Raw genomic sequence first — 17,149 nt, 5'->3', positions numbered from 1 at the left:
TATACCATTCGACCTTTTGGTATCTTGTCTGGAAAGAGATGCGCTTAAAGGTGAAGTTATATTAATACCCACATATATGCATCAAAATACAGTCTGAAGCATTTTCACCACCCTTGGGTGCCATGTTAAGATGTTTGGAGGGACCTCTTTCTGTCTCTTTTTTAGTAGAGACATACTAGTTTTTAGGGAGGGAGTGTTCAGAGTATATTTATTTGGGGAATGGGCACTGGAAGCAGAGTGGACATAGACTCAAAGGGGAAGACTGATGCTTAGAGGGTCCTTAAAGAGGTTGCTACTGTCACAGCAACACAAAAAGATATGGATCAGACTCAGTTACCTCCTAGTTGTAACCTGGGTGAAGCCTCTAGATCTCGATTTTCTGATCTGTAAAATGGGGATAAATATAGGATGTGTTTAAGAATTAGAGGTTTATGTGTCAATTATATCTTAATAAAGCTGGAAAAAATAGTTCAGGGCAGACCTACCTGGGGAATTAGGGAGACATTCATATCAAGGTATACACACCTGAGGAATAAGGGTAGCAACCTACATCAAGGTATACCTCCCTGGGGAATTAGAGGGATGTCCCAGGCCAGTTTAGTTAGACACACTTGGGGAATTAGGGAGGTCATAGGTGACACACATTTGTAATTAAGGAGATGTAGGAGGGCATTGTAGACACAGCTGGATATTAGAGACACATACCAGTTCTATGTTACACACCTAGGAAATTATGGAGAAAAAATTATTAGAGATGATGTGCATATAAAACACCCAGCATATAGCAGGTGATCAGTAACTAGTAGTGGGGATTATATTCTAGGGAAGAGACAGTAAAGAAGAGCGTCGGGTTGGGGTCCTGTGTAATAGAATGTGACTTTGATCTTCGCCTTTCAGCGGGAGAATTTACTTTCCCAAGCTCATATGTAACAAGGCTGAACCAAAGCCTGTTTCTTGGTGCTCAGGCCCTCAATTTGGCCTTGATTGGCACAGGATTATTAGGACCCAGAGTCTCAAGATCCATGTCACAGACTAGAAAACATTGCCTTCTTTTGCAGACAGTGTAAATTAGGGGAGGAGGGAGTGAGAACTTTATCTAACTGTGTGACTTTGGGCAAGTAAATTCCCCTCTCCGTGCCTTAGTTTCTGTATCTGTAAAATGAGCATATAATAACAGAACCTTCACAACGATGTTGTAAGAATTAAATACATTAAACGTTTGTAAAGTGCCCACACCTGGCACATACTGTATGCTCAGTAAATGTTAGATATTTATATTCCCTGATTGAAAAATGCCCAAGGAAATTGTTTTCAGTAGAGCTGAAACGTACCGGGACATGGTTTCCACCTGTGTGTCAAGCTTGATCACAAGAAACTGGATCTTCCTTGGGCCTTCTCCTGGTCCTTCTGTTACTCCCAGGCATCAGTGCGGGACTCCCATAGAATTGGATTGAATTCCCATGGATATTGTTGAATAGCTAATGTGTATACTTAGCCACGGAGCTTGAGATGTGGATGAGCCCATCCCCCATCCCCTTTGTGCAAGCGTGGAAACTGAGCCCAGAGAGAGAGGGCAATGACAGGCTAAGATCGTGCAGTTTGAGATACATAACTTTGGGTGTGTGCATATAGAGCAATTTGGCAGCGGTCAGCCCCCAGACCTGTTGCTTCCAAGAGCTTGGTCCAGCTCTTGGAAGCAACTTCATGTGGTAGGAAGGAGCCAGATCTTGGGGTTGGAAGTCTGGGTCCTATTCCTGATGACTCCAAATGTCCTTTGCCACCAGCAGGGTCACTGCTTCCTGTACTGCCGTTTGCCTATCTGTGAGATAATCTCACAACAGCCCTGCAGAGGGAGCCAGTGAGCAAGAGGTGGCTTGGGCTCTGGGTCCAAGGGGTGGGCCGAATGTGGCAAGGCAATTACTACCCTCTCAGAGCATGTTTCTGTGGATATAAAGGGCAGTCTAGGGCTCTTCCCCAGGAATTGTGGTGAGGTTCACAGGTGCCAGAGGAGAAAGGTGTTGACACTAAGCAGATGTTTTAGAGACCATGTGGTACCTACGCACACCATAACTCCACTTGAATCCTACCCATCCCCACCCCTCAATGACCTCATCCAACAAATATTTACTGAGAGCCTACCCACCAAGAACCAGATATTATAATGGCCTTCAACTGCCCTAGCTTTTTTTTTTTTCCCAATTATTTTGTTGTTGTTATTGGAGTATAGTTGATTTACAAAGTTGTGTTAGTTTCAGGTGTACAGCAAAGTGAATCAGTTATACATATACTATATCCACTCTTTTTTTTAAGATTCTTTTCCCATAGATGCCATTACAGAGTATTGAGTAGAGTTCCCTGTGCTCTACAGTGGGTTCTTATTAGTTATCTATTTTATATATTTGTATATGTCAATCCCAATCTCCCAATTTATCCCTCCCCTCCCTTACCCCCTGGTAACCATGAGTTTGTTTCCTGCATCCCTGACTCTACTTCTGTTTTGTAAATAAGTTCATTTGTACCATTTTTTTTAGATTGCACATATAAGCACTATTATATGATATTTGTCTTTCTGTGTCTGACTTACTTCACTCTGTATGACAATCGCTAGGTCCATCCATGTTGCTGCAAATGGCATTATTTTGTTCTTTTTAATGGCTCATTAATATTCCATTGTATATATGTACCACATCTTCTTTATCCATTCCTCTGCTGATGGACATTTAGGTTGCTTCCATGTCCTGGCTATTGTAAATAGTGTTGCAATGAACATTGGGGTGCATGCATCTTTTTGAATTACAGTTATCTCCAGGTATATGCCCAGGAGTGGGATTGCTGGGTCATATGGTAATTCTATTTTTAGATTTTTAAGGAGCCTTCATACTGTCCTCCATAGTGGCTGTACCAATTTTACATTCCTACCAATAGTGTAGGAGCGTTCCCTTTTCTCCACACCCTCTCCAGCATTTATTGTTAGTAGATTTTTTAATGATGGCCATTCTGACTGGTATAAGGTGATACCTCATTGTAGCTTTGATTTGCATTTCTCTAATAATTAGTGATGTTGAGCATCTTTTCATGTGCTTTTTGGCTATACATATGTCTTCTTAGGAAAAATGTCTATTTAAATCTTCTGCCCATTTTTTGATTGGGTTATTTGTTTTTTTGATATTGAGCTGCATGAGCTGTTTGTATATTTTGGAGATTAATCCCTCGTCAGTTGCTTTGTTTGCAAATATTTTCTCCCATTCTGAGGGTTGTCTTTTTATTTTGTTTATGGTTTCCTTTGCTGTGGAAAAGCTTTTAAGTTTAATTAGATTCCATTTGTTTATTTTTGTTTTTATTCCATTACTGCAGGAGGTGGATCAAAAAAGATCTTGCTGCAATTTATGTCAGAGAGTGTTCTGCCTATGTTTTCCTCTGAAAGTTTTATGGTGTCCAGCCTTACATTTAGGTCTTTAATCCATTTTGAGTTTATTTTTGTATATGGTGTTAGGGAGTGTTCTAACTTCATTCTTTTACATGTAGCTGTCCAGTTTTCCCAGCACCACTTATTGAAGAGGCTGTCTTTTCTCCATTGTATAGGCTTGCCTCCTTTGTCATAGATGAGGTGAACATAGGTGCGTGGGTTGCCCTACCTATTTTAACACACATACTTAATTTACCAAAGAATATTAAAATGTTAGAAGAATTGTTTCTTGTATGCTGTTGTGGTTTCATGTTTTTTCCCCTCTCTGCACATTATGTGTTTTGATTGTTGTAAGACTTACCATTATATTCACCAGTACCTTTGGTGTCCTTCATCAGTTCTGGAATGTTCCCAACCATTATCTCTTCAGTTATTCCCCATTCTCACTCTTTTCCCTCCAGAATGCTGATTGAACAGATTCCGTTAGACACCCTCACTTTGTTCTCTCTGTCTTGAAACTTCTCTTTCATGTTTTCTTGGATCCATCTTGCAGTTCACACATAACTCTTCTCCTAGGTCTAATTGCTCTCAGAGCATAGAAAAGGAGGAATGATTCCTTAGGCTAACATAACCTTGGTACTAGAACACAACAAGGGCAGTATAAAAAAGGAAAATCATAGGCCCATCTTACTCATGAACTAGATACAAAAATCCTAAACAAAATATCAGCAGTCAAAATCAAATAATACATAAAAATAATAATATATCATGACCAAGTAGGGTCCAATCCAGAAATGCAAGGTTGCTTTCACATTAGAAAAACCAAGTGTAGCAATTTACCATATTAACTGAATTTAAAGAGGAGTCATTTGATGCAGGGGAAAAGAATTCAATAAAGTTAAAAACTGATGCATAATTGAAAGAAAAAGGAATGTCCTTAACCTGTTATAGAATACCTGTAAGAACCTGTGGCAGACATCATGCTTAGTGGTAAAATATTGAGATACTTAAAATAAGGAAAAAAACAAGAGTGTCCACTCTTCCCATTTCTATTCAACATTGTACTGGAGCTTCCTGGCCAGTGCAGTGAGGTGAGAAAAAAAATGAACAAATAATGTTTGGAAAAGAAGGTGTCCAGTGTGGCTCGTCGCTTGTGCTCCTGGGGGAATGTGTGTACCGTTTACCAAGATGAGAAAGATCAAGAGAGGATCCAGTTGGGAACATATGAGAGAAAGTCATCTAGCTGCCCTGGAAGACCAGGGGGCATGGAGTCAGGATACTTCAGCTCCACTCCCAGCTCTTCTACTAACCCTGCATGGGCTGCTTTCCTCTTGGACCTGAGTTCTTCCATCTGGAAAATGAGTGGGTGTGGACAGATGGATCCATGGTGGGCTGCCGTGGCCAGACCTGGTGGGTAAACAGAGAAGAACAGGTGAACAGGAGCTGGCCCCACTCTCCAGGTGAGCAGGTTTCTGTATACAGACTGTCTGGTAGGAGGAAGCACCCATTTGGGAATAGGTCAAGAGTCTGACTGCGTCGTCTTGACTGCGTGCCTTGCAGAGGGCTTATCCCCTCTCTCCTTTGCCAAGGGGTTTTCGTTGTTGCTATTATTGGTGCTGTCAAGCCTGTTCTGCAGTTGTATGATATTGACCCTCAACAACATGCCCTTTTGATGTTTTAGACCTACAACAGCCAGAACGAGAGCAACGAAGACTATGAGATCCCCCCAATAACACCTCCCAACCTCCCTGAGCCATCCCTCCTGCACCTGGGGGACCACGAAGCCGGCTACCACTCGCTGTGCCACAGTCTCACGCCCAACGGACTGCTCCCTGCTTACTCCTACCAGGCTATGGACCTCCCAGCCATCATGGTGTCCAACATGCTGGCCCAGGACAGCCACCTGCTGTCAGGCCAGCTGCCCACGGTGAGTCCCTGTTTCCTGCCGTGGTTCCTGCCAGTTATGGCAGGAAGGGAGTTGAGGGGGAGCAGAATGCCAGTGCCTTGATGAGGACCCTGTACTCATGGGCAGGATCTGGGCTCAGTTGGTTACTTGCATGGGGTCTGCAGCATATGGGGGATGGGCATGGAGGGATATTTATGTCCTCACACCACTTATCTCTGAAGCTCTGTGTATAATATCTCGGTATTATTTGTTTTATTATTAGTTTTAACAGTATAATCTTATCTTTATTTTTATTTTTTAAAGGCTTTATTGGGATATAATTCACCTACCGTGCAGTTCACCTATTTAAAGTATACGGTTTGGTAGCTTTTAGAATATTCACGGAGTTGTGTGACCATCAACACAATCTATTTTAGAACCTTTTCATCACCTCCAAAAGAAACCTTATACCCTTTAGCCATCATTCCCAAACCACCCCCCCATCCTCCAGCCCTAGGCAACCACTGAGCTACTTTCTGTCTCTGGATAGTTGCCTGTTATGCACATTTCATATAAATGGAATCATATCTTTAAAATATTGTATCTTGCTTAAGCTAGCAGGGAAGAGGGTGATTACTGACTTAGAGTTTTGAGGATAGGTGGAGATTTAGCAGGCAGACCAGGGCAGGAAAGGACCTTCCAAGTTGGAGGAAGAGCATGTACAAAAGCAAGAGGCAGGAGCTTCATGTCGTGCTCAGGAGTGGCATGTAGGTCATTCTTTTTATTGGGCTGGAGAGAAAGGACATGGAGCTATATAGGGAGAGAGGAGGTGAAAGAACTAGCAGGGCCTGGATCATAAAGATCCTGAATCCCATGCTGAGGAACTATATGATTTTTAAGCATGGATGGCTGGTTTGAACAATCAAGACCTATAGAAAATCAGTAGAGAATTTTTTGTATATTGGGAAAAATCTCCTTAAGGGAATTCTAGTACTTCTCGTGAATGACTGTGATGTGTGTTTATTTTTACTTTTTCCTTCACAGTTAATATTATATGCTAGTCACAACCCTTAAGTTCATTCCTAAGTAACAGTAATCAAACTCAAATAAACTGACACAAAAAAAGACTGAAATATCCAGGGGTGGACAAAGGGTTTCAGGCATGGCTGGATCCAGGAACTCCAACAGCATCATTAGTATCATTCACACAGCAGGCATGATGGCTAGGGGCAGCCAACATCTTCCCTGATGTCTCTGGCAGGTGGCAGTTTGGGTCTTTCAGGAATGACCATGACAGCATGGCTGGACCAACCACTGTGTCTAGGAGGAAGCAATCCTTGATTTTGTCACAAACACACCTGTCACAAACAAACACTCCCTGTGGGAGGGGAAGAGGGGCCACTGAATTGATTTCCTATCAGAATCACATGAAGTTGGTTGGATCATGTTTATCTCTGCAGAAGCTGCTCAGAGGTCATGGCCAAATTTGTGGCCCAACTCTAGCAGATGCCTGGGACCTTCAGGTATACAGTTTATTGTCCAACGATCTTGACTATATTTTATTTATTTATTTATTGTTTACTCTTATTAGCACCAGATCTCCTTACTTTAAAAAAAAACCTGGTATACTCTGTGCATACTTTTGTGAGCTGCATCACTTTTGTTTTTTTTTTGAAGCTAGTGAGACGTAAAAGGAAAGAAGAGAGAGGGAGGGAGGGAGGGAGGAAGCCAACTCAGGCCCCACATTTCATACTGTTCAGGGTCTGACTAAAGTGCTCAATGGAAATTGATGCTCCATTTCTCGAGGAACGAGTCCATTAATAATGCAGGTCCTCCGCTTCCCCTTCTTTCTCTAAGACCTGCGGATTCCACAGCCGTGTGGTTTTAATTCCACGTTGTTACAATGCTTTTACCTTAGCTGCTTGCCCAGCTAATTTCCTAAAGAAAACTTCACGACTCCAGACCTTCCTGGTTTGGGATTTATGGTAACACAGGCAAGGGTGGGGCCCGGCAGACATCTCTGGCATGTGCCCTGGGGAGGGCCGTGGATGCAGAAGTGCATGTGGCTGCAGTTCTGGGCCACAGTGTCACTGGTCTGGGATGCTGGAGGTGAGCGGAGACAGTGTGGGGTAGTGGTACGTGCGTGGGCTCTGCCATCCCTGGGAGCCATGGTAATCCTTGTCCCACATCCCGAGCTTCAGTCCGCTTTTCTTGCAGTGACGTGTATCTGAGATAATGTATGTAAAGTCTTAGCAAATGTCTGGCGGAGAATAAACAATCAGGGAATATTTGCTATTGTTATTATTAGTCATAAAAATGAATTCCCATTGTAACCAAACGGCAGTGTTTTCCTGTCTCATTTACCTAAAGGAATAGACTGCAGATACTTGCAGGTACCTTGGTAGGGCCACCTGGTTATAATAGCTCTGATAATTACAAAGGATGTTATCTGTTTATCAGAGATGATCCCCAGATCCTTCCTCCTAGAAAATGCTTTTGTTGGGTTCAGTCCAAATAGGCACTTTGCAGCCATTTTCCAGATTTCTTTAAAACTAGTGCATGTGTAAGATGCTTCACAAATTCAGATTGCTTTAATTCTTCCATTAGTGAAAGTTTTCAAGGGTTCACTGGGTTTTATATTCCCCTCGTTACAAAATGAAAGATAAGCCAAACTGTTTTACCCAGGGGAGGGCTGCCAGACCAAGTGGGAAACCAAATAAGAACACGTCCATCCATTGAGACCATGTGGCAAAGAGAACCAAAGCACCCTTGAAGACAGTTGTTTTAAATTTGTCTGAGCTGAAGCTTGAAGGTGTGTGTCTGTGTGTGTGTGGACGTGCATGCTATATGGGTGATGCTGGAATTTGTGTCAACACGCCCTCGATGTTAAGTACTGTGCAGGGGACTTTACAAATATTTTCTCATGTAATGCTGCCAAGTTCCAAGTGAGGCAGGAATGACTGCAGTGAGGAAATGGAGGCTCAGAGGAGGTAGGTGATTCTATTAGTTTCCTGTGGCTGCTGTAACAAATTGTCACAAACTCGGTGGCTTAAAAACATCAGAAATTTATTCTCTCACAGCTCTGGAAGATGGAGGTCCATAATCTGCATCATTGGGCCGAGCGAGACCAAGGTGTCAGGAGGTGTGACCTTCCTCTGGGGACTCTGGGAAAGAATCCATCCCGTACTTCTCCTAGCTTCTTGTGGTAGCCAGCTGTCCTTGGCTTGTGGCTGCATCACTCCAACCTCTGCCCGTCATCACATCACCTTCTCTTCTGTCATTGAAATCTCCCTCTGCCTTTCTTATAAGGATGCTTAAGTATTTAGGGCATTTAGGGATAAGCCAGGATAACATCCCCATCCCAAGAGCTTTAACTTAATCACATCTGCAAAGACTCTTTTTCTAAATACAGTACCATTTACAGGTTCCAGGGATTAGGGTCTGATATCTTGAAGGGGCCATTTTTGGACTTAACCACAGTGATCAGCCTTGATTGAGAGCCAGCTAGGTACCAGGCATTGTTCTGAGCTCTGGATCTACAAAATGCCCTTGAAGAATTCGTGGTGGAGAGACAGGTGAAGAGCTCATTTCTGAAAATGTAGTAAATGCTCTGATAGGATCAGTGCATGTTGCTCTGTGCACCTAGAAGAGGCACCTGGCACCGATGTGTGGTTATCGCCTCCTAAAGGAAATGATGACCTGACGCTAGTAGTTTAGGTATTTTATGAATGAATGAATATAACCTACTTACTAAGTCCTGAAACCTGAATTCACTCGCAGTTCTGTCTCCTACCATGCACCTCTCAGTTTCAGCAGATGCCCAAGGGGTGGAGCAGCTTGGCTGCAGGGCCACCAGTGGCACAGAGGATGCCCCAATAACCAGGATGCCTCAGATGCTCTCTGCACAGGCTGAGATGCGTCAAGGATGTGGTTGCTGGAGAGGTGGGTGAGGACAAGGCGTTTGACAGTCATCTCATTAATGCTGAGGCCTCTTGGCTCTGATGCCAGAGGCCACCAGTTCCTTTTGGTTCCCTGCCCGGCCTGCGTGGTCTCCCAGCATGCGTGGGAGTTGCTCTTCTGCTTTAAAGGTATGGCTGCCAGCAAAATCCTGTACAATATTGGCATCAGGCTCCTTTTACAAAATTAAATATGCTTAAGGCTTCTCTCTCGACTTCAGCATCTTAACTGATTAAACATTCATTTCCAAGACAAAAAAAGTCAATTTAGTATGAAAGATATATTTTGCCAGTTTAATTTAAAGCGCCGCACCTCCATCTGACCCCTATTTTCATAACTCAATAATTTTATCCTGTGTTGATTGTCTCATTTTGAGAGAGATATTGTGTGTATAAATCAGTTTCTAAAATACCCAAAGAAACTAGAAGAGTGGAATTTATTAAGCAGCCTCTGTTAAGTCTGAAATAATTTATTTTGGAGTTGTCCTTGGGAAATGTTCGAGCTTACTGGTCCTGGCTTACCCAGGAGAATTCTCCTGGGAAGGGACAAAGCTTGATGCTACAGAGGAGTTCCCGGGAAACCTGCACCTTTTTCAAGACCAGTGAGACTCCTGGGAGAGCCTTGGGCAGGTAGAGACAGGAAACGATGGGAAATGAGTTCTGGCAGAATCAGCCGTCGGTCCTGGTGATTTGGGAAATATGGGGTGTCCCTAAGATGAGCCCTATGGGTCACTAGAACTTTGTGGCCCAGTCCTGGGCTTCAGTTAGCACAGGGGTGGCACACCGCTGTCATTCGAACATTCTCCTCCAGCACTGACTCTTGTTTACTGCTTTCTCTGGGAATTTGGATAAGTCACTTCTTTCCCAGCTTCGATTTTCCCAGCTGTAGAATGGGGATTGGGATTCCAGCTCTGGCGAACTCACAAATAGGAAAATAGGGGTAATTGCTTTGTCAGCTATGACACCCTGGATGAGTATATGGGTTTGGGGTTGGATAAACCCCTGTTAACACCTCCACACATGCCACTGGCCTGGAGGGCTCAAGGCTTATCAACTTGAGTTAAAACCCTGAGTACTGGACTGGTCGTTTTAGACCCTTTGTGTTCTAGGTTCCTGTCCTAAAGCATCTTGCCAAGACTGGACCTTCTCCCTGTAGAGAGAGGGCTGGGGGCCACACCAAATGAAGGGTCTTTCCTGGCTAGGATCCTAGGGTAGGCTGTTGGGGAGAAGGCTGGGCAGTTTCTTAGTTGCACTTCACCCCCTTGCCTTAGAGGTGGTTCCCATGAGAGAGCCTGCAGCCCTGGTTTAGGGTCTGGAGCCTGGGGGCAGGGTTCAGAGCTTAGGGGCAGAGCTTGTGTATTGACCGGGGGAAGTCCTTAATATTCATCCTCCCCATCTCCTTCCTCTTTCTCTTCCTGTTCTCACTCTTCCCCTCCAATCTCCCCTCTCTCTCCTCCTTCCTTCCCTGACTTAGTCTTCCTCCACCCAGGAGATTCGATCTCTCTCTATTTGATTCTCACAAATTGAGATGCAGGGGATTCCCTCTGGAGTCTGAGAAAAAGGGACCAAAGACCCCCAACCTTTGGTCCTCTGGACTTTCAAGCCACAGGGCCAGTAGAGACCACCCCTCAACCCTACCTAGTCCAACCTATTCACTTTATTGCTCTTAATGCATAATTTGTTTTTTCTTTTGTTTTACAATTGTATCAGTTAGTTTTTGCTGTGTAACAAACTATCCCAAGCACTTAGTGGCTTAAAGCAAACAATGAACTTTTACTATTTCTTGTGCTTCTGTGGATCAGCAAGGTAGTTCTTTTGATCTGGACTCGCCTGTCTGATTTCTGGGGTCAGCTTGCAGGTTGGCTGGAGCTGCATGGTCTCCATTGGCCTTGTTCACATCTCTGCAGTTGGCTGGGGTCAGTGGGAATGACGTGGCCACAGGTCTCTCCTCACATGGTGGCCTGGGCTTATTCACTTGTTCACATGGCAATGGTCACAGGGCTCCCAAGAGCATCAAGAAAGAGAGGCTCCAATGTGCAACCACTTTTCAAACCTCTACTTGCATCACATTTGTTAATGTCCCATTGGCCAAAGCAAGTCATATGGCCAAGCCCAGAAATGGACTCCACCACTGGAAGGGAGAAATGGCAGAGTCACATTGCAGAAGGGTGTGGATGCAGGGAGGGCAGGCATTTGTGCTCTGTGTGTGTGTGTGTGTGTGTGTGTGTGTGTGTGTTGTTTTCTTGATGAAGAGTATTAGCCAGTAGTTAGGAGTGTGGGCTCTGGGGTTAGGCCAACCTAAGTTCAAAACCCAGTTCCACCATTTGTTACCCTCCACCCTGTGACCCAGAACAAAGAGTTAACTCCCCGTGCCTCACTTTTTTCCACCTGTAAAATGGAGGTAATGTTACTTGCCTTATTGGAATTTATGGGGAGTCAGTGATCAGATGTAGGCAAGTACCCACTGCCTGGCACACAGCGGGCATTCAGTAAATACAAGCTGCTCTGTTTATTAATTTATGCATTTTCCTGATGAGGTTTGGGTATCTGTGTTTGTCCTGCCTGACCTGCCGGGGGTCGGCTTTGCTGGAGTGGTCATTAGGTTGATTCAGCAATGCTCACTGGTCCAGGAGGTGGGTGCTGGGGAAGGCAGGTCTGAGGCTGGGGTGGCTGCAGGTGGGGAGTGGGCCCCCGCTGGGGGTGGACAGGGGACGGGCATATTCATTAAACCAGGACCTCGGTTAAGTCTCCGAGCTTGAGAGCAACAGCAAAGTGACAGTTCCACTGCTTGCCAAGAAAGTGAGGGCCCCGAACCCAACTCTTCTCGGCTGGGTGACCAGGAGAAGGATCTATCTTAGTAAAAGTAGGGTGTCCGCAGGGCTCCTACAGCCTCAGCTTTTCCGGGTTGCCATGTTTTTGGCTAATTTCCCCCTGGGGGTGGGAATGGGGACCTTATCTCCCAAATGGGCCTCGGAGGATCCTACACCGGGGGTGGGAGGCCGACCCAGGGTCCGGAGATTTCTTTACATTCCACAGATTCTGGATGAAACTCCCTCCCTCTGTTTCTTAGAAGCAATAAGTGAAAGAAATATGTCTTTTTACATTTTATAAAACTCAGAAAAATGGCTTTAAACAGCTTTTGCTCCCCTGCTATAATTATTTATTTTCAAACACTCCTGCGGGGGGACTGCTCCGTTTTCTTATCCTGCACTCCTTTTTCTCATAAATGAACCATCACTTCAATAAATCATTATGAAAACAGAGACTAACACCGGCTCTGAAAGGTTGAAAGATTTATGTAACACATTTATGTTTCCCATTTTCTCATTCTGGTACTCGGCTGCAAAAGCTAAGCTAATAAAAGCTGCTATTAATATTTCTTGTTGCCTAGCAACCCCAGAGCGGGAGTAATAGCTTCAGCTAGAAAAATAGATGACCGATAAGGAAAAATTCAATTCTTTTATTATCTCAGGGGGAAATGGCCTTTTACTGGAACATTATGATGTACGAGTGTGAAGTTGAACACAAAAGGTTTTTTTGTGTGTTTGTTTTTCTATTTTTAATGAACATTATTTTACCTCCACTGACTCTTTCAGGGCACTTTTGTTTTCTTTTGCACCCTATTCCCCCATCCCTCATGCTTAATTTAGTAGCTATAGTAGTTAAGAACCTGTCAGCGTATTTTAGTTTAAAAATGGTTTTTGCAAAGGTTTATAACGCAGTCATAAAAATTCAGTCCCTGTTAAAACTCAGGCCGTGATAAGCCAACACACAGCCTAGTTCTCTGTGAATAGGCTCACGTTCGTTGAGAGATAAGACTCATGGTTTTCTCTAAGAGAAAGGTTGGAAAAGAACAAAATGTATTCTTTTCCGTGTCCCAGTTTTCTTTGGAACCCGGGGTAGCTGTCTCTCTTGAGAAAGGTTTGCTCTAAAGTTTGAGGTATGTTCAGAGTGGGAAAGGATGGGGCATTTATTGAGCACCTGCTATGTACAGACGTGGTACCATTGCCTTTTCCTGATAACCCTCTAAAGTAGGTACCATTATCATCCCCATTTTTCAGATGGAGAAACTGAGGCTCAGAGAGGCCAAGAAATCAGCCCAAGGTAGCATGAAGCCATGATGTTTCACCCCTTGGTGCTTTAACATGGCGTTTCTCAACATAGCACCACCAACATTGGGGGCAAAATTATTTTCTGTTGTAGGAGGCTGTCTTGTGCATTGTAGGATGTCTAGCAGCCTCCCTGGCCTCTACACACTATTCCTGGCCTCTAGGAACACCCCTCAGTCAAAATCAAAAAAAAATTTTTTAATTCAAAATTTTTAAAATATCTCCTGTCATTGCCAGTATCCCCTGGAGAACAAAATCACCACTGACTGAGAACCATTGCATGCTGTTCCACCTGCTAGAAAACCTCTTCCCCCTTGTCAACCTGGTGGACTCCTCTTCCTGCTTTAGGACCCAATTCAGAAGTCATCTTCTCTTGGAGGCTCTCTGGATCCTTCGGGCTGCGTGTAGGGTGAGGCAGGTGAGGCACTTGCCTCAATTACAAAATTTGAGGATGGGCCAAAAACTCAGGAATCAAGATAAGTCAGTTTTTTTCATGCAGTATTTTTAAAAACCAAAATTACCACCAAAAAATATGATGAACTGTGTATCAAACATGTAAATAAAGTTGGGATCAGTCTGAATTCATGGAAATATATGGTTGTCCATTTAGATACCTGTCTGTACCACCAGCCCAACACAGCCTGAAGGCTGGGTCTGTGCTTTCTGCTTTTCTCTGGCACCAGCCTCTAACAAAGGGCCTGGCTTGCAGAGAGCCCTCAATTTCAGTTTATTGACAGAATGTATGGGAGAAGAGAGATGACTCGTCCAAGGTCACACAGTGAGGAAAAGGGTAGAGATGAAACTTGAACCCAGGTCTCTGGCTCCAAGCCCTGTGGTGTCTGCACCCTTCAGGCCATATATGGGGTGAATCGAGTTTGCCTGCAGGGTGGTATCTAAGTCACAGGGGAGTGAAAGATGCCCTGGGGTGCTTACAGCCTGGGAGAGGGGGAAAGGTAATAGCCACGATTTCAGCTTGGTGTCCACTTGGCTCTCCCTGTGGCTGCCTTATTCAGCCACAACCCCTGTGCCAGGTAAGAGCTGGCAGTTCCCTGATGTGGAGCATCTCCAAGAACAGAACCGTGATGGCGAGCCCCCCTGAGCACCACTCATGCTCCCTGTGGTCATGGATTCCTTATCTTGGCTGTTGGAGGGCAAGGACCACTCCTTGTTTGACCCCCATTTCCTCTCAGTGAACTTTTTCTAAATAAATGGATGAATTATCCTTAATCTGCTGACATTTATGTAGCGTGTATTATGTGCTTGACACCCACTTAAGCCCTTTATGTGTGTCATCTCATTTAATCCTTCATCCTGAGAAGGAGGTACTATTTTTGCCACTTTGCAGATGAGAACTCAGAGGCACACAGAGATAAATCACCTGGCTACACAAGCACCAAGTGGTGGTGCCCAGATTTGCACCCAGGTGGGCTGACTCCCCAGCCTGTGTACTCAGTATCCAACCTATACAGCCTTCACGTGAATTAATGAATGAGCAAGGGGGTGAGTGAGCCAAGATTGAGACCCACTTTAACTGACTCTGAGTCAAGCCATTCATGTTCATAAGTAACCACAGTATGAAGTGTGAGGTGCTAGCTTGGCATGAGGGACAGAGGAGTGCTGACAAGGTCAGAGGAGAGTAGTATCAGGGAGGACTTCCTGGAGGTGGCGGCCTTGGGGCTGGGCCTCAGGGGCCAAAGAACAGCAGCAGAGCCTAAGAGGAGGAAACTTCACATCTGCCTGGACCTCCTTTTTGAGACTCAATTGCCACCTTTTCTGCTGGGATTCACAAAAGAGTTGTGATGTTTTACGATCACGTAGGCGCCCTCTGGTGTCCATCCTCCCCACCCCCTGCCAGGCTCCTAATTGGAGCCATGACCCTCTCTGGCCACAAAGGGTGCAAGGGCCAGGCATTTAACTTCCATTCGGGGCCAGATGCCCAGCTTGGCAGAGTACCTTTTCCTCTGAGACCTGCTCCCAAGTCACGAGAGAGAATTCATGGAAAATCTCAGCAACATTCGTCAGCTGCAGCTTCGATATTCCCCAGTATAATGGCTCTTTCCTCCGAGTGCATATTCAGTACCACGTTTGGGAAAATGAGCTTTTAATGTACCATCGGCATTGCTGAGAAACCATCTCTGGCTCCGCAGAATGTCTGGAGCACATAAACTAGAGATCTATTGGAGTCATTTTCCCCCGGTTCTGCCGGATAATAAAAAGCCAGTCCCGTGCCCTCTTTCTCTCGTCTTGCAGCTTTGTCCATTTAGAACTCGGAGTCTTTATAAAAGGTGGCGAGACAAATAAAACTCATCGAAATATTAAGGCTCCAGAAGAAAGCGTCGATGTACTATTGAAGCCGAGGTGCCAAGAGCACTTCCTAGAGGAAGGGCGTCCTGGGGGAGGTTTCAGCACATCGGCTGGCCTGGGCCGTGGCCCCGGCTGTGATGGTGGCAGCCCAGTGTCCAAGTGCTAGCACTTAACTGGGAGTCTGGAGTCTTGAGGTTCCTCTTCTGCCCTGGTGGATGACCTTGGGTGTTACTCCCCCTCTGTGAGCCTCAGGTGAGATGGAGCTGATGCTATTTACCCCATAGAATGGCTGTGAGAACCAAATGTGATAGTCCTGGTGCTTAGCTTCGTGCGTGGGATGTAGCAGGTGTCCGATATGGGTTTGTTGAATGACTCAGTGAGTGAGTGAATAAATGAGTGAAAAATAAACGCTGCCTGCATAAACACTTCAGAATCCATAGAGTGCTGCCTACATTATCGCTGGTAAGTAAGCCAGATGGGACCCTATAGTCTATTCCATCTTACGGTCCACTTTATCTTATCTAACCCTCCCATTGACTTTGGAGGAGGTGGAATTAGCCTCGTTGAACAGATGAGTACCTGAGACTCAGAGAGCAAGTGGCTTGTACAAAGACGCGTAGCCAGGAAGTGGTCAAGGCAGGATGAGAACCTCGTTCCCTTGACCCCAAGTATCTTGTGCCCTCAACATTGCACAGAAGCATCCCTCGCCCAGCCCCTGGCCTTGGGCCCCTGAACTAGGGGGTGAGACTCCCAATCCTGTCTTTCCATCCGGTGTGGGGTGGTGGTCAGAGTTCTCACCCAAAACAGAAGCAGTGGGAGGGACAAAAATGTTGGCTATTTCTCCAAACTCTTCGTAGCAAGAAAAAAGTAGTTAGAATTTGTCATTGGATTGTGTTTGTTGCATGGAGTTTTGGGCCTGGGATGCTGGAGCCCTGAGGAATCTCTTCTGAATAAGCCATTGCTAGTTCTTATCACCCCAGAGCTGGTAGACAGACCTGGAATCAGGGAACCTGGCTTCATGTCCCATCGCTCCACCACTAATGGATGGTAGAAGGCAGTCCCTTTCCTCTTGGCCATGCTTTCTTCATCTGTTGAGTGGACAAAACCCAGATTACCACGAGGAGCTATGGGGAGGACCAAGGGAGAGAGTGTCTCCAAAGCGTTTTGTGATTGGCACTGCAAGGGGCTATTGTCACTGGGGTTGCAGCTCAGAGCCACAGGTCAGGAGAGCCTAGTGGTTGGGAGGGAGCTGGGTGGGAGCTCCGGGGTCAGACACCTGCATGTGTGATCAGCTGTGTGAGCTCAGCCCCCCGCTCATCCTCTGTGTGTTGCAGTTTCCTCATGGGATTGTTGCGAGGAGTAAATGAGATATTCCAGATGGCGTCCAGAACTGTGCTAGAGGGAGGTCTGCGTGGTCCCACAGGGAGCTCTTAAGCATGAACTAGACTCCTGTGTGCAGTGTCAGTCATTGGTCACAGGCCAGGGGGGG

The 17,149-nt window shown here is 45.3% G+C and overlaps 1 protein-coding gene across 4 annotated transcripts in view; it reads left to right on the top strand.

Moving 5' to 3' along the window:
- Positions 1-17,149, top strand: part of TOX2 (TOX high mobility group box family member 2) — a 141,877-nt gene that overhangs the window by 89,586 nt on the left and 35,142 nt on the right. For 3 of the 4 annotated variants that reach the window (XM_057702230.1, XM_057702227.1, XM_057702229.1), the window contains 2 exons: positions 5,088-5,333; positions 6,752-6,814. In XM_057702230.1, the coding sequence (XP_057558213.1) occupies positions 5,088-5,333; positions 6,752-6,814 (309 nt within the window). The remainder of the gene's footprint in view (positions 1-5,087; positions 5,334-6,751; positions 6,815-17,149) is intronic. The other variant, XM_057702228.1, reaches the window with a different exon arrangement.

Source organism: Hippopotamus amphibius, chromosome 12, assembly GCF_030028045.1.
Source record: "Hippopotamus amphibius kiboko isolate mHipAmp2 chromosome 12, mHipAmp2.hap2, whole genome shotgun sequence".
In the NCBI taxonomy this organism is placed as follows: Eukaryota; Metazoa; Chordata; class Mammalia; order Artiodactyla; family Hippopotamidae; genus Hippopotamus; species Hippopotamus amphibius.
Note: the sequence above shows the minus strand (reverse complement) of the source record. Positions and strands in the feature narration are given on the sequence as shown.